Source organism: Canis lupus, chromosome 6 (genome assembly GCF_003254725.2).
Source record: "Canis lupus dingo isolate Sandy chromosome 6, ASM325472v2, whole genome shotgun sequence".
Lineage (NCBI taxonomy): Eukaryota > Metazoa > Chordata > Mammalia > Carnivora > Canidae > Canis > Canis lupus.
In genome coordinates, this window is record NC_064248.1 from 68,998,641 (window position 1) to 69,025,274 (window position 26,634).

Consider the following 26,634-nt stretch of genomic DNA (forward strand, 5'->3'; position numbering starts at 1 on the left):
CAAAGAGTTTCATCCTGGGCTATGCTGTTTACCTCTTCCAAGTTTATAGAATAGCCTTCAGTCTAGGTGGAGAGATGTCATAAAGAGCCCCATAAAATTAGTTGTTGGATTTACTATAAAGATGCTGTTGAAGATGCAGTTCACTATATGACACAGTATTGTTTTGAGAAATTGTGGGACAAATTTATCTTTGGTCTTAGTACTGGGAATAGTACTCCTGAGCAATAGGTTTATTATCCTAGGGATACTGAGACTATCATAATTGATCTTGTTTTTCCTTGTTATAACGTCTACCAGAATTAAAGCAAGTGTTCAAGACCCTAGAATATGTATTTTTGTGCATTATTCTTCTGTTTTCTCGTTGCCCAAATTTTTCCATTTTAATTATTTTAAATTTTATTTTGCTTATTGCATTAGTTTTTTTGTAAGCCACATAAGTCTTTTTAGAAATAAGGTATTATTTTTAAAAATATGCCAAATATATTGGTCTTTTGGGTGGTGTACAACATCTTCCCCAATAGACAGTAAGCATCAAAAGGATTTGTCTTGTTCACTCCCAGTGCTTACCAGTGTGTGGCACAAAATAGGTGGTTGGTAAATTTCTCTAATAAATTAATGTTGACGACTCTTTTTCAAATTACCTCCTCCCCGGTTTGGGGGGGGACCATTCTATCCCAGTTTTTCTTTAACTGTTCTGATCCCTTGTTTCTCTTCTATAGTTGTCTCTTTTTTTTTTTTTCAGTGCTTCCGAATACTTGAATTTCTCTAGATTTTGTTCTACATTTTCGATTCTTCTCACTCTTTGTGCTCTCCCTGGATAACCTCATCTAAACCAAGGTTCCAGTTACTATTTGTAGGTTAAAGTCTCACAAATCTATACTTCCAGTTCTGACCTATGGCTTGCATCCCGGACACATAAATTCTGCTGACTCCTGGGCCTTCATTTGGCTGTATGAGCTACTCCAAATTCAGCATTCCATTGTCCCTAATGGCAGATATCATTTCCTCCCCTAAACCTGCTCCTACTTCATAGTATTTCCTATGGGCCTCAATGACGTTGCCATCTCCCTAGTCACACAACCCAGGAATCCTAGGCTTGCTTTTTAACATACCAACACATTCAATCAGCTACCCAAATCTTGGGAGATTTAGCCCCCCAAATATCTAGATACATATTTGAATATAAGGGCATTCATCAAACCAGTCATTTATGATAGCATAAAAGTAGGATAGCTTGAATACCCCCAAAGAGAAAAATGGTTAAATAAATTACATAATCATCTCTTGGGGTATCTGAACAATATGACATGGAAAACACGATCTAACAAAAGCAATTAGGATACATTATTTCATATCAGACTTCATATATATATCCGTAGAAAAAGCAGCTTATATTTGGTGGTAGTAGTAGTATTGGTAGTAAACAAGTAGTGGTAAGTTCCATTTTCATAAGGGCCTTTGCATCATCTCTCCTCTGTGTACTGTTTTTCCTACCCTCTGTCTGCCTAATTCCTAATGCACATTCTTACTTTAGGTCTCATTCAGCCTAAATGTTACTTCCTCAGGAAGTCCTCCCTTTTTCTTCTACCTAAAGACCTTAGAACATGTACTTTGGGGTATATGGACATATTCTCATAGTGACCTGTACTTTTCATTCATGCTGCTTACCAGTTTGAACTTATGTACAGTAGTTGTGTGATTATTTCTCGAATGTCAACCTCTCTCCCTAGACTATAGGATCTGTAAGAGTAGAGTCTATGCTTGCTTTGTTTAGTACTGTTTCTCCGGCACCTTGTATGGCTCCTAGCATGTTTATTAAAAAAGAAAAGAAAAAGAATGAACTACATCAATGGTTTTCTAAGCATGTTTTGAGGCAGTGCCCTTAAAGGCCACAATGAAGTGGTCTTTCCCCCTTACCTCTTCAGTGCGTGTTCCAAAGACCCCAAAACCCAGGCTCTTGGGGCTACTTGTAGTTTCCCTCTCACATCCCTTTGCAATCTCATTCACACAGTTCCCTCAGTTGACAAGTCTTTTTTCTCTGCTTTGCAAACTCATGCTGTAACTCGAATGCCAACCCTTGTAAAAAGCCTTTCCCAAACCTCCTCTGTTCCCACAATATTTATATCTTTACATAGAACCCCTGCAGTTCAAATTTGGGCAAATTACATAACCTCTCTAAGCCTGGGATCCCTGGGTGGCGCAGCGGTTTAGCGCCTGCCTTTGGCCCAGGGCGCGATCCTGGAGACCCGGGATCGAATCCCACATCGGGCTCTCGGTGCATGGAGCCTGCTTCTCCCTCTGCCTATGTCTCTGCCTCTCTCTCTCTCTGTGTGTTACCATCATAAATAAATAAAAATTAAAAAAAAAACAAAACAAAACAAAAAAAAAAACCTCTCTAAGCCTATTTTCTCATCAGGAAAATGTGAAGAAAGTCACAGGTTGGGTTCTCCAGGAAGCACTTGCATGAATAGTGTGCAGATTAATTAGGAAATACTCTTAGGATCATCATTTATGAGGTTAGGGGAGAACAGGGCAGAGGAAGAAGTCAGGCTGCAATGTAGTCTTAATGGGATGCATCAGCTGATGCAAGTTGTTCTGTAGCTAGGATGATGCACCAGAAGTGTCCCAAGTTGAGGTGAGAGGGCTAGTCCTCCCGACAATCCTGATACCACGAGTGGCCTTACACTGATCAGTCGTTGGATGTAGCCTCCTCAGGAAAAGGTGTGACACTGAACACCACCAGGAGGCTGACAGCTCATGGCTGTCTGTGGGCAACACTCCTGGCTGCTGGGATGGTAAGTCCTTCATTTCTGAAGGTTATCTGGCAAGTACCTTTTCGTGCCCAACATTAACACCATCTCAGGATTGTTGGAAGATTTAAAACAGAAGTGGTAAAAAGTACATAGCATATTGCCTGCCACATAGGACTCCAGAAGAGAGGACTGTTGGGGTTATTACACATAGAACGTGGCTCTGTAAGTGTCTTGTAAGAGCAAGATAGGGAAACCTTATTTATTTCTGTGACTCCAGTCCTAGAACAGGGCCTGGAGCCCATCAGTGAAGGCTTGTTGATGTGTTAATATCAACACAACAATATACCTGTCACTTTTTGTCTAGAAGCAGATGTTATTTTGAGTTGAACTCTCAACTAAAACAAAAAGTCAATGCAAACATTTAATAACTTAACATGAAAAAGAAAAGGAGGCACACATATATCCACTTGCCAAAAATAAATAAACAAATAATCCAAAGACAAGGAAACAAAAGCAGTGGAGCAGTACTTGACATAGGCAGAAGAGCTCCAGTTGAGATGCCTTCTATCAGTGGATTCTGTACTTTTGGAAGATAATTTTCTAGATAATTCTAGATAATTTTCTAATTTTGGGCAGGGAAGGAGATCTAGCGCACCTTTTCCACCGCTCATAAATGGGGAGACTGTCGGTGTAACCGCCAACCCAAAGGAGGTACCTATGTCCATCAGTGTTTATTGGGCTTTAATTCTCCAGCATGCCTAATAGTTTGTTGACATGTTTGCTTTTTTTGAAAAAGACTTTTTATTTATTCATGAGAGACACAGAGAGAGAGAGAGAGAGAGAGAGAGAGCGCGGCAGAGACAGGCAGAGGGAGCAGCAGGCTCCACGCAGGGAGCCCGGTGGGGGACTCGATCCCAGACCCCAGGGTCACGCCCGGGGCTGAAGGCGGCGCTAAACCGCTGCGCCACCCGGGCTGCCCCGTTGAACGTGTTTTATTACTAATTTAATTTTTAAAAGTTTATTTATCCAAGTCACGTCTATACGCCAACCCGGGCTTATACTCCACCTCAACCGCAGTACCAAGAGTTGCCTGCTCTTCCGACTCGGGCCAGCCACAAGCCCCTGCCGGCCTGTTTTATTTTATTTCATCGAATATTTTACTTATTTATTCTTTTCTTTTAAACATTTTTAAATTTTTTATTTATTTATGATAGTCACAGAGAGAGAGAGAGAGAGAGAGGCAGAGGGAGAAGCAGGCTCCATGCACCGGGAGCCCGACGTGGGATTCGATCCCGGGTCTCCAGGATCGCGCCCTGGGCCAAAGGCAGGCGCCAACCCGCTGCGCCACCCAGGGGTCCCTTATTTATTGATTCTTGAGAGACCCACATGCAGCGAGAGAGGCAGAGACCCAGGCCGAGGGCCGACGCGGGGCTCGATCCCGCATCCCGGGTCCCCGGGGCCGCCGCCGGCCTGCGGTAGACACTGGACCCCTCGGGCCGCCCCGCTGGGTGCCTGACACGGGCCCGGGGCCGCAGCAACGAGCAGGAGCCACGGAGTCCCCGCGTGGACGGAGCCCCCGTTCCTGGCGGCGGGGCGGGCGGGCGGGCGGGGGGGGGCACCGCCAGGGCCAGCCCGGGGGCCACGGCCGCGGGAGCCGGGGAGGGCGGGGCTGCGAGCGCGGCCTCCCGGGCACGGTGTCCGCGGAGCCGCAGCCCCGCGCCCTCCGGTCCGGCCCGAGCAGCGGCGACTCGGAGCCGCAGGAGCCCTCGGGCAGACGCAGCAGCGCGCGTGGACGGACGAGCCCGGGCGCCGCGGGAGCAGCCGCAAGGACAGGGCGGGGGCCGGCGCGGGGCAGCGGCCGGCCCCGCGCACCTGCGGGCGTGTGCGCCCCCGCCCCACCCCCGGCCCCGCCGCCCCCGCCGCCCCCGCCGCGCGCTGCACGGGCCGCGGCCGCCAGCAGGCGGTGCAGTGAGCGCGCCCGCCCGCCTTCGCCGCCCGCCGGCCCCAGCGCGGAGAGAGGAGGGGACCGGAAGGAGCCGCCGCGGCTGCGGGAAGTGGCAGGAGCGGGAGGCGGGGACCCACCTGGAAGCGCCGCGGCGCCGCGGCCGAGCTTCCTGCGGCGGCCCCCGAGCGACGGCCGTGGCGGCGGCGGCGGCGCCTCTGCGAGCGGCCCGCGGCGCCCGGCCCCGCGCGGAAGGTGAGCAGGCGCTCGGGGCACGTGGCGGCGGCGGCGGCGGCGGCGCGGGGCGGGGGGGGCGGACGCGGGGAAGGGAGGGCGCAGGAGGACGGAGCCCCGGGCGCCCTCGGCTCGGGGACCCGGATCGGCCGCCGAGCGCCGGGAGGGGGTGGGCTGGCGGCGGCGGCGGCGGCGGCGGCGGCAAAGCCCCCACGTGGGGCGGGGGTGCGCGCGCACGTGTGCGCGGGCGATAGGGGGGCGGGGAGGGCTCTCGGGAGGACGACCGGCGCGCGCTCGGCCAGCGGCGGCCCACGTGACGCGCACGCCGGGGGCCGCGTGCACGTGACCGGCCGGGAGGCAGGTCGAGGCGGCGGCGTGTGGTCGTCTCTGTGTGGCCCAACCGTAGTCAGTGGAGGCGTTAGGGCTCCGCTACCGCTCTCCTCCTCTGCTCGGGGGTGTAAGGAGGACACACAAAAGGCGGAAAAGGCTTTCTGGCATTTGCCCTGTTCTACACGTTCTCCAGTCCGCTGACGAAGCCCTTTTCCAGGTTCCGAAATGCCGATTTCCTCGTCCCGCCATGTTGGTTCTAGAGGGAACTCGCGAGAGGCTAGTGGGTTTGTATCGCGAGATCTGTCGATTCTCGCGGGACCTCGTTGGCAGAGCAGTTGTCCTGGATGGCGAAGCCCTGGGTTCCGGGGGCCTGGGACCCGCAACTCTTTCTGCAAGGCAAGTTGTCAGGGAGGGGCCGGGGGCGAGTGCCTCTTGGTGCCGGGAGACGCGCTAGGTCAGCCCCCCTGAGTCCTGAAGGGAGGACCGGGGCCCCGGTGGGGGCAGCGCCGTCCTCCCCATCCCCCTGCGGGCGCTCCGCCACCTGCCGAAGCGTCTGCGCCCCCAGCCCCGGCCCCCCCGGCCCCCTCGGCCCCCCCGCCCCCCGCCGCGCGCGGTGGTGGTTCCGCCTCCGTCCCGCTCCCGGGAAGCCCGGGGCCGTCGTCGCGCGGTCGGGACGACTCCCTGGGATCCCGCGGCTCCCACTTTGAAACGTTCATGTCAGTTTTTCCCCTCTTGTTGCCATTTTTTGCAAAGAATTCCAGACCTGTTAGCCGTTCTGTCGCTTGCTGCCGCCGCAGCGCCTTTCTCCGCGGGCCCTTCCCCGACGCTCGAAAACTCAGCAGCTTTGCCTTCTGGTTTTTTTTGTTGTTGTTTGTTTGTTTGTTTGGTTTTTTCCTCCCCCGCTCTCCGGGCATCGTTCGCTCCCGCTTCCTTGATCCCCGAGAACTTTCTCTTGACTCTTCCTCTGTATTTACGGTCACTTTTGACAGTATTTGGAAGGAGCCCTGCTGCCTCTGACAGCCCCTGACGTCAGAACTGACACCGTTCTTTTCTCCTCTTTCTGCGCGTGGCTGCTGACTCCTGATCCTCATCGATCGGGTCCCGGTCGCGGCCCCGGTTAGGGGGTTGCCATCTTTGATGCCCAGAGGCCGGGGGCTTGGGGTCGCGGGGTTTAGGGTGATCGTGGAATGTCTCAAGCCGAAATTTTGGTGGGAACCAAGCTTCTCTTCGTAAACTTCACCGAAAGTTTGCTCTTGGTTTTTCCTTTAAATGAGTTTGACATAAAATTAATTTTTCTCCAACCTTCAGTATCTTAACAATGAATGTACAGTGTACCCCCCCCCCCCCCCGTATTCTTGAGCAGTCTGGGGATTTATTCAGCGTTTGTAGTGTGGAGTTAATCACAAAAGGCATCAGATAATTGGGTCGTCCACTCATTAATTTCTCTCCAACTACAGAAGTGTTTAATTGTCTTCACACTACCACAGAGAAGTGTATATTCAGAATAAAAAGCTCCCTGTCATCTGCCAAGTTGCCTTACTCCGTCTTAAATCTCTGTGACCATTCTTAGCAATAGCTGTGTATTATTCCATGTGTTTTGTGGGTTTTTTTTTTTGTTTTTTTTTTTTGTTTTTTTTTTTTAAGGAAGACGAAGAAACGGAGTGGTGTTTTAAGTAATGCTGTCACAACATTAGTAACCAAAATTTTCTACCCAGCTAAATTTTCATTTAGTGATAATATGCGTATTGTCTTGACAAATATCTGCATATTTGCTTTTATTTATTTAACTTATTATTTTTTTCATATTTGGTTTTAAAAAAATTTGCCCACTTTTTTTTTTTTTTTTTTTTGGTGGTTCGGTTTTGTGAAAATATCTTGAGGGATAGCATTATTTCCGTCTTAGAGATTCAGTGTGCTGGTGATTTTGCACCAAAATGAAATCCATGTAAAATAGGATTTAAAAAGAAATATGTTATCGGTTGAGCTTTATATTTTTATGTTTAGTATCCTGTGTTATATATTTGAGCTTCCTTGTATTGATGCTTATGTTTTGCGATAATTACATATCCTGAGTTCTCACCCAAATATGTGTGTAGGAGTTTTTCAGAAGTTTTGAAAGTTATCAGAATTGTTCTGACTGCAATGTAATGAGCTCAGAAGGAGAGTGCTAGGTAGATCAGTAGTTAATACAAACAAACGTGCATACCCTCGGAAGTTGCTAAGCAGCACTTTGTGATTGTTTTTTGTATTTTTTTTCCCCAAAACTTACCAGCAGTATTATTTATCAGTCCCATCAGAGTGACTCCACTCTTCTTGGACAGTGTGGTTTTCTGCTGTAACAGTTCAAGTAGGAAAGTTGAGAAATGAAAGTGAGTGTTGAGAAGGGTGTGATGTGGGAAAGAGGAGGAGACATGGGGCTTTGTAGTTGGATATGGAGATGGAATTGGAGAGGTTGCACAGAAAAGACAGGATGGTGGAAGTTTGACAGAGCCAGGTCTAGACAGGTTCATGATGGTTGGAGGGCCAACTGAGTTGACCAGGATTTGGAATCTGTAATTTCAGGCAATTTTTTCCTCTTAAAAAGCTTTTTAAAAGGTTTTTAGTTAATCTCAGCAATTGGTTAATATCACTTGTCATAAAAAGTCAGCAGCTGAATTTAATTGAAATTTTGTGACTTCTTTAGGTAATGCTCTCTTGTTAAGTAATGTTGAGGACATTTTATTAATTTTAGAAGTTGGAAATTGTGAAAATGACAATGGACTCAAAGGTCACAGTTCTATAATGGCCTTTGCAAAGGTATCTACCAAGTTTTACTTGGTAGTTAGGCCTTAGGTAGTTTCCATGTGCATCTGATCCCTGTGATAGTTTCTTGCACCTTTGTTTTATAGTCTGTTTTTGGTAGTGGATTTTGGGGATTACCAGTTTTTTAGAGATTGGTACTTATCTTGAGGTGCTGGATGGAAATGTACTGAGAAAAATCTAAGAAGAGGCATGTATCTTAACATGATTTGAATTTGCTTGAGTAGAACTTAAATAACCAAGAAATTTTATTTTCCCTTTTCTCAATTATTAACTGTCGTAAAAGTGATCTGTGAGGGGATCCCTGGGTGGCGCAGCGGTTTAGCTTCTGCCTTTGGCCCAGGGCGCGATCCTGGAGATCCAGGATCGAATCCCACGTCAGGCTCCCGATGCATGGAGCCTGCTTCTCTCTCTCTCTCTCTCTCTCTCTCTCTCTGTGTGACTATCATAAATAAATAAAAAATTAAAAAAAAAAGTGATCTGTGAGAGCCGATGAACTTCAGTGATCAGAGGAAAATAACAGTGATAATTACAGTACTGATCTGTTCTCACTTGGATTTTTTCTTGGGATCTGACACAAAGCTAATTTCCAGTCCTATAATTTTGTAAAGTATATGGTGTGATACTTATGTTACGTTAGTGATATCAAGAATATAAATTTTGTTTCTCACCTTTTGAATCAGTGTCCAAGAGAGATTACAGGAAATTACTTGACTTAAAATATCAGTGAAAATATGTTGCAGGTGCGTTTTAAAAAGATCTAATTTCATGTGAAAATTCAGTCTATTTAACTGCAAGGAATATTTGCTGGAAGACTTTTTGATTTTTAAAGTAGTATTTAATATAAATGTGGTATACATTGTGGTACAAATTTCTGTAGCTAATACTCTGATAACCACTGTAATTATACTTTAAAAACACTGATCAGTATTTCCTACAGCCTGTAAGTGTTGACTTCTAACACCGTAGAAGTATAGACTTTGCTATTTTAACTTGTCTTTCTCACCTCTTTGTTTTTTTTTCTTTTCAGCTGTTCTCATTTAGGTAGGTAATTTTTGTCTTGTCAGAGACAATTGAGTTCAGTAACTTTCCCTGAGGAGATTATCACACTATTCAGTTACTATTATTTATAATATTATTAGGAACTCCATTATAAGTTATATTCGGTAATTCAACGGATATTTTTTGAGTGTAAATGATCTCAGCCATTTGAAACAGCAGGAAATCTGAGCCTTCACAATAACTGTAATCAAGTACCATAAGCCTATGCTCTTTCTTCAGAAACTCCTAAGTGGAGTAAATGCATTTTGCAGTGCCAACAGGGTTAGTTATCTGATTTTTTTAGCTCACAGATGATAATCCACAGGATTGGCCATTGAAGTTAGGCACACTGACGGCTGAAGTGTCATTTTTATTTCAAGGGGAAAGGAAGAAAAGCTTTTTAAAAATAGATGGAACTATAGAAGAATTGTGTTTTAAGGCCATTGCATAGAGACATACAGTCCTATTATTAACTTCTGAGGGAATCACAATATTGCAGAGCAGTATGGTACACGGTGTGTTTCACGATGACCTTAATCACAAATAGACTTTTATTCTATGTACTGTGTTTAAGGAAGTAAGGAATTGGTGTCTTTTTAAAAGATTGCTGTCTTTTTAAAAGATTGCTATGAGTAAATGTTTTCAAAGCTTTGTAAATTAATGCTTTTCAGTTTTCTGGAAAATTGACTTACAGAACTCATCTCGTAATACCAAATAAAAATGATGCTATTGTGTATGGCATTTCCTTTGTTTAATTTTATTGCTTTTCTCAATTTCCTTATTTATTATTCAAGGGATTACCTCCCAAATAAGGCTCTGTTATATTTAATATTTGATACCAGTGATAAGCAGTTGTGTAAAGACTAGCACCTTTATTAATAAAGGAATTTTCAAGCAAATCGTTAGAATTAGTCAATGACCTGTTTGTGTAATTCCATAATGAGTCTCCATCTTTAGCACTGATGAGTGTCCTGAGGTGAGAAATGTTTCATATTGTAGTGAATTTTCTTTATTGCTTTGCTTGCTTTTTGTCTTTTAATATGTTAATTTAAGCCATTTTCTCTATTCCTGGTAGAGTAATGGTAGATAGTATTTGATTTAAGTATAAACTATGTTGTGTGTGTTTTAATGACTTTAACGGCTGGCTTGAGGATTTTAAATCTAGGAATTACTATAACCATATTAACATTTTGATATATTTCTTACATTATTTAAAAGATACACCTTTTATATACTTGCAAATAAAACATTTAATACCATGTTCTACTTTGTAACCTAAGGTAACATTTTTCCATTCTCACAGTAAGTCTTCATAACCAAAATAACAAATGGTTGTGTGATGCTTATGTGTAGATATATCATTCCCCTTGCTAATTTTTTGCATATATAAATAACAGCATGAAGAATGTTTTTATACATAAGATATTATCTTGCATATAGTATTATCTTCTCATATATTGCCAACACCACAAATTCTTAGGTGTGTTTTTAAAGGCTTTTAGAACATATTTGTCACACTATTTACCAAAAGGATCAATTTATGTTCATGTTGAAGTGGCTGTTGCTCTATATCTCTTTAGTAAGTATTATTTATAAAAACTTCATAGGGTATAACTTATGCCACTTCTTTTTTTTAGATTACTCCTGAGGTGAAACATTATGTTTAATAGATGTATTTTGTTTGTGAATTTAGATAAACAATTTTGAAATTAATGTAATCAAATCTTTTGACCTAATTTTGTTCTATTGAACTTCTGAAATTCCTCCTCTGGAAATGTAATGAATAAACAATACTGATTTAATACTGTCTCCTTTAGTTTTTCTAAATTAGACCTAAATAAATTTAACTGTTTACCTCATCTGGTATTGGTGTGAAGTGAGAATATGAATGTTTTCCTCCAAATTGGTAATTGTCTCAACTATGTTAAGTAATCTTTTATTTTCTCATTGTTTTGTGTTTCATTTTTATATTTTAAATACTTTTTACTTTATTTTTATTACAATCTTTAAAATAATATTAGTATTGTTTTTTTTCGATTATTCCCTGCAGCACATCTGTCTTTTGACCTGGTGTCTTTTTATTGTGATACTTGTTTTGGTATTGATTTTTAAGAACACTACAAATTGAGGATAATAAAGCTCATTCTGTACAAAACACTGTTTTATAATTTGTTTTCTTGTCAGCCAAAATTCTAAATTCTTTTCCCATACCACAGAATTTAGTAGGATTAAATGAAGTAATTTCTCCTTTCTTTTTTTTCAAGATTTTATTTTTAAGCAATCTCCACATCCAGTGTGGGGCTTGAACTCTCAACCCTGACATCAAGAGTTGCATGCTCCTTAGACTGAGCCAGCCAGGTCCCCCTCTCCTTTCCTGAGTGGACAAAATAGAGTACAGTATTAGAGGCTACTTAAAGAGAAAAACTACTTCAGTAGATTTTTGTGTTATTAGAAACAAACTGCCAGGATCAACAGGTTAGGATGGTGTTTCGTTTATTAAATAGTGATGTATAGTTTAACATCATATCTCTCTAATCTATTTAATGAAGAAGTGCTGATTGGCAGTGCTAAGACTCTACTTACAGAATCACAATATCTTTCTTCAGCTGTTAAGAACAGTAGCGTCGTGCATGTACTGACATTTAATGATGAATAATTGAAGGAATTCCAGGTGAGCATTAGTGAGGCCATCCATGCCAAGAGCATTTTTAATATCAGAAGTTGGTATTGTTTATGGGAGTGTTTTTCTTCTTTGCGAAATAATTATTGAAGATCTTAAAATAATTTTTAAAAAACCATATTTTTACTTATTTACAGTTTAAAACTGTGAAAGTCCCAGAGGTATTTGCTAAATAATGACTAACATGTTCTGTTGTTTACAGATGTGTATGATTACATTAATGCTAGGAAGAAAAACCAGATTAACTTTGTGACTGTGAAATCATAATAAATATTTGAAAAAAATGTGTGTCTGTGCTTGGGGATCACATAAAGAGAATTGCAGGCGAAGAGCTTGATGGGATGGATTTCTTTCTACCTTGGATTAGAATGAGATTTAAAGGATTGGAACAAAATTTATACCTTTTATCACTACTGGAATTCTGCTTACTTCCTGAGGGATGAGTTGATCTTGGAAAATGGCATGAAGTGGTCCAGGAGATCATAATTGCTAATTGTATTCTGGCAGTTATTTATGCCTTTCTTACTAGTTTTTTTCTTTTTTAAAATTGATCAAAAGCTTAAGGAAAACATCCTGCAGTTCTTATACATGTCCCCATTAGAAAGCAGATCTATTGTGTTTCAGAAATAAGGTGAAATAGTCCTTTTTTTTAATTTGTTAGCTTGGCAGTTTTATAGAGGGCGGTGCCAAGATTTTTTTCTCCTGAGAAAGGTGTGTGTGTTTGTGAGATATATCTACTGATAGCCCTTGAGGAACTTTGCAATACTTCTATATCTTAACTGTACTCACACCAAACCTGTAATTCTTAATTTGAGCTGTCTACACTAAATATAAATTTTTAGTGTTTGTTTTTACACTAATGTTTCATTTTCTGAGGGAGAAATGTCCCTTAATTGCTCCCTGCTTTAAAAAAAAAGCAAATATGATTACAGTATAATACAGGAAGTTCTCATAAGTGTACAATTCAGTGAATTTTGCGATGTAAATATACCTGTGTAATCATTACTAAGAAGGAGAACAGTATCAAAATCTCAGAAACTGTTCTTGTGTCCTGTTGCCATTAACATTACCCCCCATCCCATGGGAAACCACTGTTCTGATGTCTAGTACCATAGAATAATTTTGTCTGCTTTTGAACCTTAGTTTTGTTTATCAGCATTACTGCATTTTTATCCTGCTTTAGAAATCCTAGAACTCAATGTAATTTATACCTGGAGATTTTAGCACTTTGACTTAGACATTTTTCCCATTGCATTCATGATTTTGAGAACTCTTGGAAGGGGACATCAAAGAAATTGTGTGGTAGACTCTGTGTTTTAGTGTTTTTTGGTCAAATGGGATACTTTTAATTTCTATCATTGATTGGCCTACAACAGTACTTCAGCCTCCCCCCCCTCCCCCACACACACTTAATAATTTTGTTTTGTACACTTTGGTACAGCATTCCTGACCAGCTAATGGCTTTTTGGACTTTTATCCTATGACTTGGCAGCTTTCTTTTCATTCTTTGAATTCCTTTCAAGCAGTGATTCCTATTCTAATTTTTATGACAGAAACCCTGTGGTATCCTCCTCTGTTATTTTAAAGAATATTGTGAGCATTCCTACCTCAAGGAAAAAGTCCCAGTTTGTTGAAACCATTTTACTTTTAAGGTGTTTATTTTATATTTATGAACAGTGTAACATTGTGGTGTGCATTTTATAAAATCAAGTTACAGGCTACAAAACAATGGAAAATCAGGTAAAAGCCTTACCTAGTTTATATACCCTTTCAGGCTGGCTTCAAATGAGTGCAACTTTCTTTTTTTTTTTTTTTTTTTTAAGATATTTTAAAAATTTATTTATTCATGAGAGACACAGAGAAAGAGAGAGAGGCAGAGACACAGGCAGAAGGAGAAGCAGGCTCCATGCAGGGAGCCTGATGTGGAACTCTATCCCGGGTCTCCAGGATCAGGCCCTGGGCTGAAGGCGGCGCTAAACCGCTGAGCAAATTCACCCCTTCTATTCTCTACCCCTCCATTTACTCTTTTACTTTTAAAGAAAGGCGTAATGAAAGATTTATTGTTGTGGTCCTTCACATAATTTTTCTTTCCATATATTGTTCATTTTATTTTTTTTATTTTATTTATTCATAGAGACACAGCTAGAGAGAGAGACGCAGAGACACAGTTAGAGGGAGAAGCAGGCTTCATGCAGGGAGCCTGACGTGGGACTCGATCCCAGGTCTCCAGGATCACACCCTGGACTGCAGGCGGCGCTTAACCGCTGCGCCACCGGGGCTGCCCGTCCATATATTGTTCAAGAATAAGAATAACATGCACCTATATTTTTGACTCCAGTGATTTTTTTTATTTGTTGAGCTTTTGTAGAAATTAAGTGTTACACAAAGTTTTAGCCTAATTTCTTAAGTTATCTTTTTTGCCCTGAGATTTAAAATGCCTGACTTCAAGGGAACATCATGATAACAGGAAAACATTATCTCATGAAGAATGAAGGAGAGAGTAACTGACTTTTATAACTGTTAAAGAGTTACCACTAAATTTGAATAAATGCTGTTCTTACTTGGCAAAGGAGTCAGGACATTTTCCAGTTTGACTTAAGCCACATATATAGGTAGATACTTTTCTTTCTTTTTAAAGATTTTATTTATTTGATAGAGCACAAGAAGGGGGAGTGGCAGGCAGAGGGAGAGCGAGAAGCAGGCTCCCTAGCTGAGCAGAGAGCCTGACGTAGGGCTCGATCCCAGGACCATGACCTGAGCAGAAGGCAGGCACGTGCTTAACTGACTGAGCCACCCAGGCGGGTCTTAGTCTTAGGGTTGTGGATCCCGAGTTCAAGCCCCACCTTGTGCTCCCCATAGAGCCCAGTTAAAAAATAGTTGGGGTGCCTGGCTGGCTCAAATGTAGATCTCAGGGTTGTTAAGTTCAAGGCCCACCTTGGGCATAGAGCTTACTTTCAAAAAAAAAAAAGTAATATAGGTTAAGAGTTACTGAACATTTTCTGTGTGCTAGATACATTAATATTCTGTATTCACTATTATTTAGTCTTTTCAACCACCTGATAAGGATAGTTTCTGTTACCCTCAATCCACAATGAGCAGGTTGAAGTAGAGGCTATATATCTTGACTGCCACAGGATGCCGGATGCCGTGATAAGAACCTGAGCATTCAAATTCTGCTTTTGGAGTGAAGTGTTATAGGACCATTTATGTGGGTTTATGTTTTCTTTCCTTGATCCAGTATCACAGTATGTATTATTTTATTTATTTGAGAAAGAGAGAGAAAGAGTGCGTGCAAGAGAGCACATGGCCAGGGTGGAGAGGGAGAAGCAGGCTCCCTGTAAGCAGGGGCATGGGGCTCGATCCCAGGGTTCTGGGATCATGATCTGAGCTGAAGGCAGCCACTTAAGCGACTGAGCCACCCAGGTGCCCCTAAAAATACAAGTCTCTTAAATTTATTCACCAGGGTGTTATTTATCCAAATTGTCCCCTTATACATTTTGTCCTTACGTATACTTTTAATAAGGCAGCTTTTTAAAAAATTTTTTAAAGATTATTTTATTCATGAGAGACAGAGGCAGAGGGAGAAGCAGGCTCCATGCAGGGAGCCTGACTTGGGATTCGATCCCAGGCTTCCAGGATCACGCCCTGGGACCGAAGGTGGTGCTAAACCTCTGAGCCACCGAAGCTGCTCATAATAAGGCAGTTTTTAGTGGTTTGTGTGTCAGGTGAAATTTTGCACAGTGACAAGTGTCCTACATTCAACAACCGTATTTATTAAAGAGGACCACAATGTATTTCAGAACCTAGAGGCCCCATTGTGTTAAAATTGAACTTTTTAGTTCAATTTCAAGTAAGAAATGAAGATTTGCAGAATACATCTAAATGGTGGTGTTAATTTCAAGGTAGTATAAGGAACATGCTGGTCTTCTTATAAATTATAGAGGATTTCTGAGTCATTGTTTTGAGTGTACGGTTCAGTAACTTTTAGTAAATTTACAGTGGTTTGCAATTAACTCCATAGTCCAGTTATAGGATATTTTCTTCAAAAGATTTATTTTGCCTATTTTAAGTCATTCTCACCTTTAGCCTATTATAGATTTTTTTAAAAATCAGCTGGTATATTTTATTTTTAAGTGTTTTTTAAAAATTTTTTTATTATTCATGAGAGACCAAGAAAGAGGGGCGGGGGGCGTGCAGAGAGGCAGAGACAGAAGCAGGCTTCGTGCAGGGAGCCTGATGTGGGACTCGATCCCAGGCCTCCAGGATCACACTCTGGGGTGAAGGCAGGTGCTAAACCGCTGAGCCACCCAGGCATCCCCAGCTGGTATATTTTAGCAGTCCTTCATTATAATACCAAACTACAGCATGGTAGTAAAAACCTGCTTATAGGGGCAGCCCAGGTGGCTCAGAGGTTTAGCGCCACCTTCGGTCCAGGGCCTGATCCTGGACATCTGGGATCGAGTCCCACGTCAGACTCCCTGCATGGAGCCTGCTTCTCCCTCTGCCTGTGTCTCTGCCTCTCCCTCTCTGTCTCTCTTGAATAAATAAATAAATAAAATCTTAAAAAAAAACCAACAAACCTGCTTATAAACCCTAATGCATAAGCCTTTCTTTTTTAACTTTTAAGAACCCCCCCAAAAATAAAATATTAAATATTTATTTAATAAATAAATAAATTTTTTCTATTTAAATAGAAATATTAGTATTTCTAACTGAATAGATTAAATCTCTTTTCCTGTAATACTTTTCTCATATATTTGCGTGGCTTGCTCCCATACTTAGAATCACATGTCATCTGGTGTAGAGAGGGTTTTTTCTGAAGAGGGAGTTTCCAAGAGGTATCATTTACATAGTCTTGTGTGGATGGTGCTGATGTTACCTTCATTATGCCGTATAACATAGCACCTCTTGCCTACAAATTCCCTGGTTTTATTTTTCTTTATAGTAATTATCATAACTGATATTTCTTATTAAAATATAAGATCCATGAAGATTGGAATTATGTTCACTGGTTTAGTTCTCAGAGTCTGGAATGATGCCTTGTTCATGGTGTATGCTCACGTGACTGTTGAATGAATGAATTTATACTGTAAAGTACTTGGAACAATGTTGGGCACTAGGAGAATGTTCTTTGAAAAAAAGTACTCTGAATTTTATCTGTTAGTACTACTGCTGCTTCATTATATTCTTCACATGTTTAACATACTGGATTTTATGTTTTAGCACTTCATATGCCTTATGGATTACTATAAAATTTCAACAAGCAGGACTTTCTCAAATACCTGAAACTTTTAAAGTTAATGAATACAACTTGTAAATATAGTGAGTCACAGGTTCTCTTAAAACATTCCAGTATTGCTTATTAACCAAACCAAATATACTCACACCTTTAAATTTGTTAGTTACCATTTTATTTATATGTTTTAGGGAGCAGGAGAGAGAGAGAGAGAGTGTGTGTGAGTCTGGGGAGGGCCAAAGGGAGAGGGAGAGAAAAAATCTCAGACCAGCTGAGCACAGAGCCCGACTTGGGGCTCGATCTCACAACCCTGAGATCATGACTGAGCTGAAACCAAAAGCCGATGATTAATTAGCCACTCAGGTGCCCTAGTCAGTTACCATTTTTGAAAAAAATTTATTTTTCATGAGAGACACAGAGAGAGACACAGGCAGAGGGAGAAGCAGGCTCCCTGTGGGGAGTCTGATGAAGGACTTGATCCCAGGACTCCAGGATCCTGACCTGAGACCAGGGCAGACGCTCAACCACTGAGCTATCTAGGTGCCCCCTGTCAGTTACCATTTTAAATTTAGAATCATAAGGCTATCAGATTCTATAGGGTTAAAATTCCTTAAACATTACAAAAATGTCAAAAAATATGTAGGATAGCTTTAAAACCTAACAGACATTAATATCGTGGGATTGACATACTTAATTTCAATATTTAGTTCTAGTTCATCTTGGAGGTTGGATAGTCATTTAGGGAAACAGTTTTGTTGTCTCAAGCAAGTTGAAATTTCTGTGACACAGTGTATGACCACAGATCAGTTACCATCTCTTGACAGGCTAATAATCAGCCCTGCATTGGCCTGTGGAGCTGCCTTTGTCCAGGTGGTTTTTCTTAAGCCACAGAGGGGTATATGGAACCTTTAACACTCGTCCCAAGTGATAACTGAGGCACTCCAAGACAGTGCCCTTTTGATTTCTTCTGAATTCTAAGGTTAAGGCCTTCTGTAAATTTTTTTGTGACTGCTTTTAACTGCATTGCCTGAACAAGTTCTGTAAACCCCATCCACGTTGCTTCACCACTTGATTAGATTCCAAGAATCTTCTACCTATCTGGCTGATGCTGCATAGATTTTAGATGATCTAAGTGACACAAGGAACTGAGAGGTGGTGATAGCTTTTGTTAATTTGTGGTGACTCAAAGTATGTGACAAGACTAGAAACAGACTTAAGATCTTATTTTTACAAAAGAAAATAGTGGTGGGACGCCTGGTGGGGATCCAACTCTTGGTTTTGGCTCAGGTCCTGATTTTCAGGGACCTGAGATTGAGCCCCACCTAGGGCTCCAAGTTCTACAGAGTCCGCTTGAGACTCTTCCTCTGCCCCTCCCTGCTGTGTGTGGATAAGTGCGTGCACTCTCTCTCTCTCTCTAAATAAATCTTGTAAAAGAACAAGAAAATAGTGGTTTTACAAATCACTTTCCATCCTTGGAGGTGAGGTAGAAAGATAGAGGCTTATCAGCCTCAGGAATACTACATTAAGAGGCATAAAATAACCTTTCTCAAAAAGGGGAGCGCCTGACTGGCTCGTTGGTGAGCATGTGGCATGATCTTGAGGTTGTAAATCCAAGCCCCACATTCGATGTGGAGATTGCTTAAAAAAACAACAACAATAACCAAAAAACCTTTAAATGTGTTAAAAAGGGATCAGTGTCAAATTTAGAGATATATCTAAGAAAAAGACTTTCTGTTCTTGTTCTTTTTAATATTTTATGCTTTGGATAAATACGCAGTTGTGTTATAAAATTTCAGAACAACTCACAAGGATAGATATAACTAAAGCAACTTTAAAAATTTTGCCTGAGGGATCCCTGGGTGGCGCAGCGGTTTGGCGCCTGCCTTTGGCCCAGGGCGCGATCCTGGAGACCCAGGATCGAATCCCACATCAGGCTCCCGGTGCATGGAGCCTGCTTCTCCCTCTGCCTGTGTCTCTGCCTCTCTCTCTCTCTCTCTGTGACTATCATAAATAAATAAAAATTTAAAAAAAAAAAAAAAAAAAAAAAAAATTTTGCCTGAAACTACAGGCAGGAACTTCCGGTGTAAGTTGCTTAAAAGTGAAGAATTTGCAAAAAAATACGGAATTCAGATTTTAAAAAATTGTATAAGCAGAATTCTCTCTTCAGTTCACCAATTTTAAGGCACTGTACCACGAGAATAAAAAATGAATTGCACTGCTTCTTTAAGGAGCCTATAATCAAGTAGGGAATATAGACATACAAAACTGCATTATAAATTCTGTGCTAGAAGAATTAAGCCTTACAGGAGCAAAAAAGAAGTTAGTTAATTCTGATGGGTCATGAATTGGGCTTTGAGGAAGAGTTTTCCATTGAAGATGGGGGGAAATCATTATCTTTTAAAGTTTTTTTAATTGGGAGACTGAAAAAATCAGAATGAGGGCTGGGTTTATTAAAACAGTTATATTGTGAACAGATAAAAGGATAGATGTAGGGGCACCTGGGTGGCTCAGTCAGGCATTTGCCTTTGGCTCTGGTCATGATCCAAGGGTCCTGTCCCCAACCACCCTGCTCAGCAGGGAGCCTGCTTCTTCTTCTTCCTCTCCCTCTACCTGCTGCTCCCTCTGCTTGTGCTCTCTCTAAATAAATAAATAAATAAATAAATAAATAAATCTTGAAATTAAAAAAAAAAGAATAGATTGTAATCACAGACTAATTAGACTGTTATTAAGATAGGGTGACAATGACCTGAACTGGAGCAGTAACAATGGGACAGAAAGAAAAGTTAGTTCTTTTCATGACATTTTAGAAGAATAATTTGTTGATCATATATTGTTGGGGAAAGAAAAGAGTTAAAATGTCTGAAAGCTTTTTGGCTTCAGTGATTAGATATTTTTTATTGAGATTCTTGAGTTAGAGAGGAGATAATATTTTGGGGGTAGGAAGAAAACGATTGAAGATTTGTACTTTTTGAACAAAGGGTACTTTTGGAACCTCTAGATTGGGAGCACAGGAAATGGTAGATTGAAGTTTGGGGTGGAGATTGGGTCTAGAGATATAAAAGTTTATAGGTTATTATAACTCAAATTATTTTAATGACTTTACCTGTGGAGAGGGGCTAAAAAAACGGATATCCACATTTTGGGGAGTGCAGAGGAGTCACAATGCCTGTGGAAATGGAGGGGAGAAAACTTGGAAAATTAATCTCAGAGATAGGAGGAAAACTAGAAGAAAATGGAAGTCAAAGATGGGAGATCCAAAGTAAGGAGGGAAGTGATGACTTGGTTAAAAGCTTCGAAGGGATTTAAATGGTATAGGGACTTTCCCCCAAACTTTTGTGTTGGGGGAATAACTAGTTGGATTTGGTAGAGACTTTTAGAGGAGTTGGATTTTGTATGATCTCAGAGATCAATGGTTTGTTGCTTTTTGAAGAAAAAAAAAAACAAAGGAATACCAGCTGTGTTGATTGGTCTCGATTGGTGTACCTCTGCTGTAAATGTAGTTTTCTGGCTTCTTGCTTGTACTACTCTTAGTTTCAGAATGTAATTAACTTTTAAAAACTTTTTTATTGACCTATAACACGTACATATGTAAACCATTATCATTATTAAATGTATAGCCCAGTGAGTTTTCAGAACCTTGAACGCTCCCCAGGTAGCCAGCATCAAGAGCAAGAAAGAACATGAGCAGCACCTTCTTCACTTTCTACTCCTCACCCTAGGGTGATCTTCATCCTGATTTTTGACAGCATAGTTTCTTTGACTTCAAACTTTATGGAAATGGTGTCATGTGTTAATTATTGAGAGATTTTAAACCTTAATATTTTTACTATTATGAAATTATAGAGTCCTAAAATTTTTATCATCAAAATTTAGATCATCTTGCTTGTGTGATTATTTTAATATGTGAGTCTGTACTGACTTTTTCATTGATTTGTAGAAAGTTCCATAGCTCTGTATGAAGAAATTGATGCAGAAATTACATTAATTCAGTGCTCACTTTGGTAGCACATATACTTAAAAAAACTGAACTGAAATTATATTTATTCTGGAAAAGAATAAAACCTTTTTTAGTGAAAAAATTTTAAAAAATCAAAAGTGTCTTAGAAAGGATTTAATTTAGAATATCCAATTTACATATCTTCTATAAGATTTTGGTGTTTTTATTTTCTGATGAATATACTGATTGGGAAAAGGGGTCTCGTAGAATGAAAGATCTAATGAGAGAAAGGACTCTAGTGGTATTTGGTATTAAAACCAGGGCAGCCCGGGTGGCTCAGCAGTTTAGCGCCGCCTTCGGCCCAGGGTGTGATCCTGGAGTCCTGGGATTGAGTCTCACATGGGGCTCCCTGCATGGAGCCTGCTTCTCCTTCTGCCTGTGTCTCTGCCTCTCTCTCATGAATAAAATTAAAAAAAAAAAAAAATCTCTTTCCCTGATAAGGGAAGAGAACAAAGAACTCTTACAGTAGGGAGGCTTGATGACACTTAGCATCTTTTTATGTCCTGTGTTCCTTGGTAAATAATGTTTTCCACTATGAGTTTTCTTACCATGGAAAGTTGGGCCATGCACTTAAAACAGTGGAATGAAGTGGCATTTTTGGCAATGTTTCCTAAGAGAGATGTTTAATCTGAAGTTCTTATAATCAGGTTTTGGAATTTGGCATCTGTGTATTTCTCTGCAAATAAATTTGGCATCTGTGTATTTCTCTGTATAATCAGGTTTTGGAATTTGGCATCTGTGTATTTCTCTGATTACTACGTCAAATATAAAATTACACTTTTTTTGATACAAAAATTTTCCTTAGGTGGAATTTTTTTCCTTAGATAAATTGAAATATCGGAGAATCCGCATTTATAACCCTTCTATAGCCTTGAGCGGAATATCTAAATTTACGTTGTTAGAGTTTCTAGAAAATGTCCCTTTTAACCTTTATTGATTTCTGCTATATTAATGATTTATGACTTACTGTCTTCAGGTTTAATTTTTTTTAAGGTCTAGCTTATTTTTAAAGATTTTATTTGGGATCCCTGGGTGGCGCAGCGGTTTGGCGCCTGCCTTTGGCCCAGGGCTCGATCCTGGAGACCCCGGATCGAATCCCACGTCAGGCTCCCGGTGCATGGAGCCTGCTTCTCCCTCTGCCTATGTCTCTGCCTCTCTCTCTCTCTCTCTCTATGTGACTATCATAAATAAATAAAATAAAAAAAATAAAGATTTTATTTATTTATTTGAGGGGGGGGTGGTAAGGGGAGGAGGAGTAGAGGGAGAGTGACAGGCTGACTCAGTGCTGGGGCATGGGGCATGATCTCACAACCCTGAGATCATGACCTGAGCCGAAATCAAGAGTCGGATGCTTAGCCAACTGAGGCACTCAGGTGCCTCAAATACAGCTTTATTTTAAAAGCAACCTGATGGTCTCCTACTAACTGAAATAACTAACATGCCTACCCAGGGTTCCCTCATTACTTGTTGATTCCATATTTATGAACTCACCCACTTTCTAAAATGTATTTGTTACTCCGGTGAATATTATTGGACCTTTTATGGTCAGTCATTCACAGACATGTTCAGAGTGATGAAAAGAGTCATCCAGGGAGCACACATTCCCAACTGAGATTGAACAGAGTTATGTTGTCTTCTTTTACTTTTCATACTATAAATTTTTTTCGCACGCTCTATTTAGTGCCGTATCTTTCACATTTTTGTGTGTGTTTTTTGGGGGGTGGGGGGGATGTGATTTTGCTGTTTAAAATGACCTACAAGGGGCAGCCCCGGTGGTGCAGCGGTTTAGCGCCGCCTGCAGCCCAGGGCGTGATCCTGGAGACCCTGGATCGGGTCCCACATCAGGCTCTCGGTATGATGCCTGCTTCTCCCTCTGCCTGTGTCTCTGCCTCTCTCTCTCTCTCTCTCTCTGACTCTATGAATAAATAAAATCTTAAAAAAAAAAAAAAGACCTACAGGGCTACTGGCTGGCTCAGTCAGTAGAGCATATGACTCTTGATCTTGGAGTTGTGAATTCAAGCTGCATGTTGGGCACAGAGTTTACATAAAATGACCTCCAAGGGTAGTACTGGAAGTGCTGTCTGGTTTTCCCAAGTGCAGTAATGTGATGAATCTTACGGAGAAAATACATGTGTTAGATAAGCTTTATTCAAGTATGAAGTACATTACTGTTGGCAGTGAATTCAGTGTTAATGAATTAACAATATATATTAAATAAGGTGTCTTTAAACCAAAACACAGGTAAAACATGATTACGTATTGATTGGTTGATAAAAATGTGACCAGAGGCTTACAGGAACTTAACTCTTAAGTTAAGTTAACTTAACTTACAGGAACTTAACTCTTAAGGAGAAATGGTTCAGTATTGGCTAATTCAGCATTTGTGGCAACTTTATAGAACATAACTACTGTGAATATCAAGAAGCAACTACTGTATAAGAGATTTGTTATGCCAGTTAAAGATATTTGAAATACTGAGACTAGCTGGGAACTCCTACTAATCTTCTCTATAGATTGCTTCTCCTTTTTTTTTTTTTTTTTTTTTTTTAAAGACTTTATTTGAGAAAGAGCAAGATAGTCTGAGGGGGTGCAGAGGGAGAGGGAGAAGCAGACTCCCCGCTGAGCAGGGAGCCTGACGTGGGGCTCCGTCCCAGGACCCTGGGATCATGACCTGGGCTGAAGGTAAAATGTCCTGAGTCATCTTGAATCTTTACCTTGGTTTGTCTCATCTTGATAATTTTCTCTTGAGACTTACTAGTCCATTTTTCTTGAATTTTTTTTTTTTTTTTTTTTTTTTTTTTTTTTTGGTGGTTGTTGTTGTTGACCAAGACCATTGAGAATTCTTAGGACAGGTGGAGCATGGCTTTTAGAGAGGGTTATGTGATAATTTATCACCTGTGACTGGGTTTTAAAGAAACTGACATTAAATTGAACTGATATTAAGTTAAACATCCTTAAAGATAAAAATCATTGAATAAAACGAATGGGAATTTAGGTTATTCCTCTAAATTTAACTAATTGACAAACTTATAACCACTCTAAATACAGCATTGCAAAATTTGAATTTAAAATTATTATAATTGTGGTACACTTAGGTGGCTCAGTCAGTTAAACATCTACCTTCAGCTCAGGTCATGATCCCAGGGTCCTGGGATCAAGGCCTATGTCAGGCTCCCTGGTTAGTAGAGAGTCTGCTACTGCTTCTGCTCCTCCCCTCCACTTGAGCTCTCTCTGGCTCTCTCTTTCTCTCTCTCTCTCAAATAAATAAAATCTTTAAAAAAATTATTATAATAAATGCAAGACTTGTCTTTAATATTTTAAAGCAAGCACTTAATCATAATTATTTATGCACATTTCCAAAATGTTATATATAATCAGCTATGAAAGGTAGCTTTAGTGAGGAAAACTACAAGTTGGTAAAATGAAACATTTTAAAAGTTGAAGATAATAGGGGCAGCTGGGTAGCTTAGTTGGTTAGGCATCTGCCTTTGGCTTGGGGCATGATCCCAGGGTCCTGGGACTGAGCCGAGTCGGGCTCCCTGCTCAGCAGTCTGCTTCTCTTTTTCCCTCTGCCTCTCTCCCTGCTCATGTGTACTCACTTGTACTTTATCTCACTCACTCACTCACTCTCAAAGTCTTAAAAAAATGAAGATAATAGAGGGATCTTTACATCAGATATTTCACATAGGCCTTGCTGAATTATTAATACATACTTAGATTACAAATGTCCATTAAAGATGAATGATCTTGCAGAGATGAGACTGTGTCTTAATAATGGTAAGTGCATACTATATAACATGTGCGCAGTTAATGTATATTGAAATGAATCAGCCCTTCTGGTCTAAGGCTCATTGCCAAGCTTTCAATTCTAAGAATAACCAGGCTCCTTGGCACCTCAGAATGATATATAGATACTTTTCTCATCTCATTGCTTCTAAGTCATCAGTCAACAAAAGGAATTTTTTTTTTGACTCGTAAAATTAAAAAGTTCAGGTTGTTATTCTCTGGCTTCAGGCAGAATTAAATCAGAGTATTTCAATGATGTCTTTTTAGGGCTACTGTTACCTTCTGTTGCTTGGCCACTGAGATTTCAGCCTTAAATTTTGCTGAAATTTGGGTTTGGCTGTCTGCTCATTAGCCATAGACCAGATCTTATGGAGGAGCTTGATTGTTGCTGCTTATGTCATACACTATGGGTATGATGTGTGTACACGTAGGTGGCCTCAGCCGTGCTTAAATTAACTGCATCATCACAAATTTATTCCATCATTCTCAAGTTGCATCTAAAGGTGATACAGGGCAGCCCCGGTGGCTCAGCAGTTTAGTGCCGGGGTGGGATCCTGGAGACCTGGGATCGAGTCCCACGTTGGGCTCCCTGCATGGAGCCCGCTTCTCCCTCTGCCTGTGTCTCTGCCTCTCTCTCTCTCTATGTCTCTCAGGAATAAATAAATAAAATCTTAAAAAAAAATAAAGGTGATACAGTATGCATTGCTTTGTGTCTCTTTGGCGAAACAGTATGCTTGTAGGCTTTATACTGTGGCATGAACTTTCAGCTTGTTTATTTCATGGCTGTGTATATACAGACTATCTATTGATGAACATTTGGGTAGTCACAATCGGTACTGCTATGAACATCCTTGTACATGTCTTTAGATGTACCTATGCATGGATTTTTTTTCCACATGTGTATATATTTCTATTGAGTATATACCTTGGATTGAAATGGTTGGGTTGGACAGTATGTTTCTATTAAACTGTAGATATTGACAAATACTTTCCCAAGGTGGTTGTATTAATTTATAATAGTGTATCAGAGTTCTGGTTGTTCACATTCTTGTCAATACTTGGTTTTATTTTTATTTTTTTTTAAAGATTTTATTCATTTATTCATGAGAGACACAGAGAAAGAGAGAGGCAGAGACGCAGGCTAGGGAGAAGCAGGCTCCATGCAGGGAGCCCAATGTGGGACTCGATCCCGGGACTCCAGGATCACGCCCTGGGCCAAAGGCAGGCGCTAAACCACTGAGCCACCCAGGGATCCCCTGGTCTTATCTTTTTTTAAAAAAGTCTTAGTCACTTTGATTTTGATTTCTGTTTCCTTCCCTGATGAGCAATAAAAGAGAGCATCATTTCATGTGTTTTTTTTTAAAATATTTATTTATTTATTTATGATAGACATAGAGAGAGAGAGAGAGAGAGAGGCAGAGACACAAGAGGAGGGAGAAGCAGGCTCCATGCTGGGAGCCCGATGTGGGACTCGATCCCGGGACTCCAGGATCGCGCCCTGGGCCAAAGGCAGGCGCTAAACCGCTGAGCCACCCAGGGATCCCCGCATTATTTCATGTTGATTGGCTAATTTAATCTTTTTTTGTGTGTGAAGTGTGTCTGGTCATTACCATTTAAAAAATACTAAGTTGTCTAGTTCTTACTGGTATATAAGAATTTTTAGAATATATTTTGGTCATGAGTCCTTTCTTTGATCAGAATATGCATTGCAAATATTTTTTTATCATTCCAGGTTACCTTCATATTCTCTTAATGGTGTTGCTGAACAAGGTTCTAAATTTTAATATCCAGTTGATCCATTTTTTTTTCGAGTAATGTTTGTGAATGGTTTAAGAA

At 40.9% G+C, this 26,634-nt stretch overlaps 1 protein-coding gene across 3 annotated transcripts in view; it reads left to right on the top strand.

The window, feature by feature from the left end:
• The first annotated feature begins 4,822 nt into the window (after nucleotides 1-4,822).
• The window catches only part of ZZZ3 (zinc finger ZZ-type containing 3), a 103,184-nt gene continuing 81,372 nt past the window's right edge, over nucleotides 4,823-26,634 (top strand). Inside the window, exon 1 of one of the 3 annotated variants that reach the window (XM_025417939.3) lies at nucleotides 4,823-4,950. Coding sequence is in view for 2 of the 3 variants with exons in the window: in XM_049111775.1 (XP_048967732.1) it covers nucleotides 5,507-5,655 (149 nt within the window). In the remaining variant the exon portion in view is untranslated. Of the gene's footprint in view, nucleotides 4,951-5,283; nucleotides 5,656-26,634 lie in introns of those variants that run through there. The other 2 variants (XM_049111775.1, XM_025417942.3) reach the window with 2 other exon arrangements.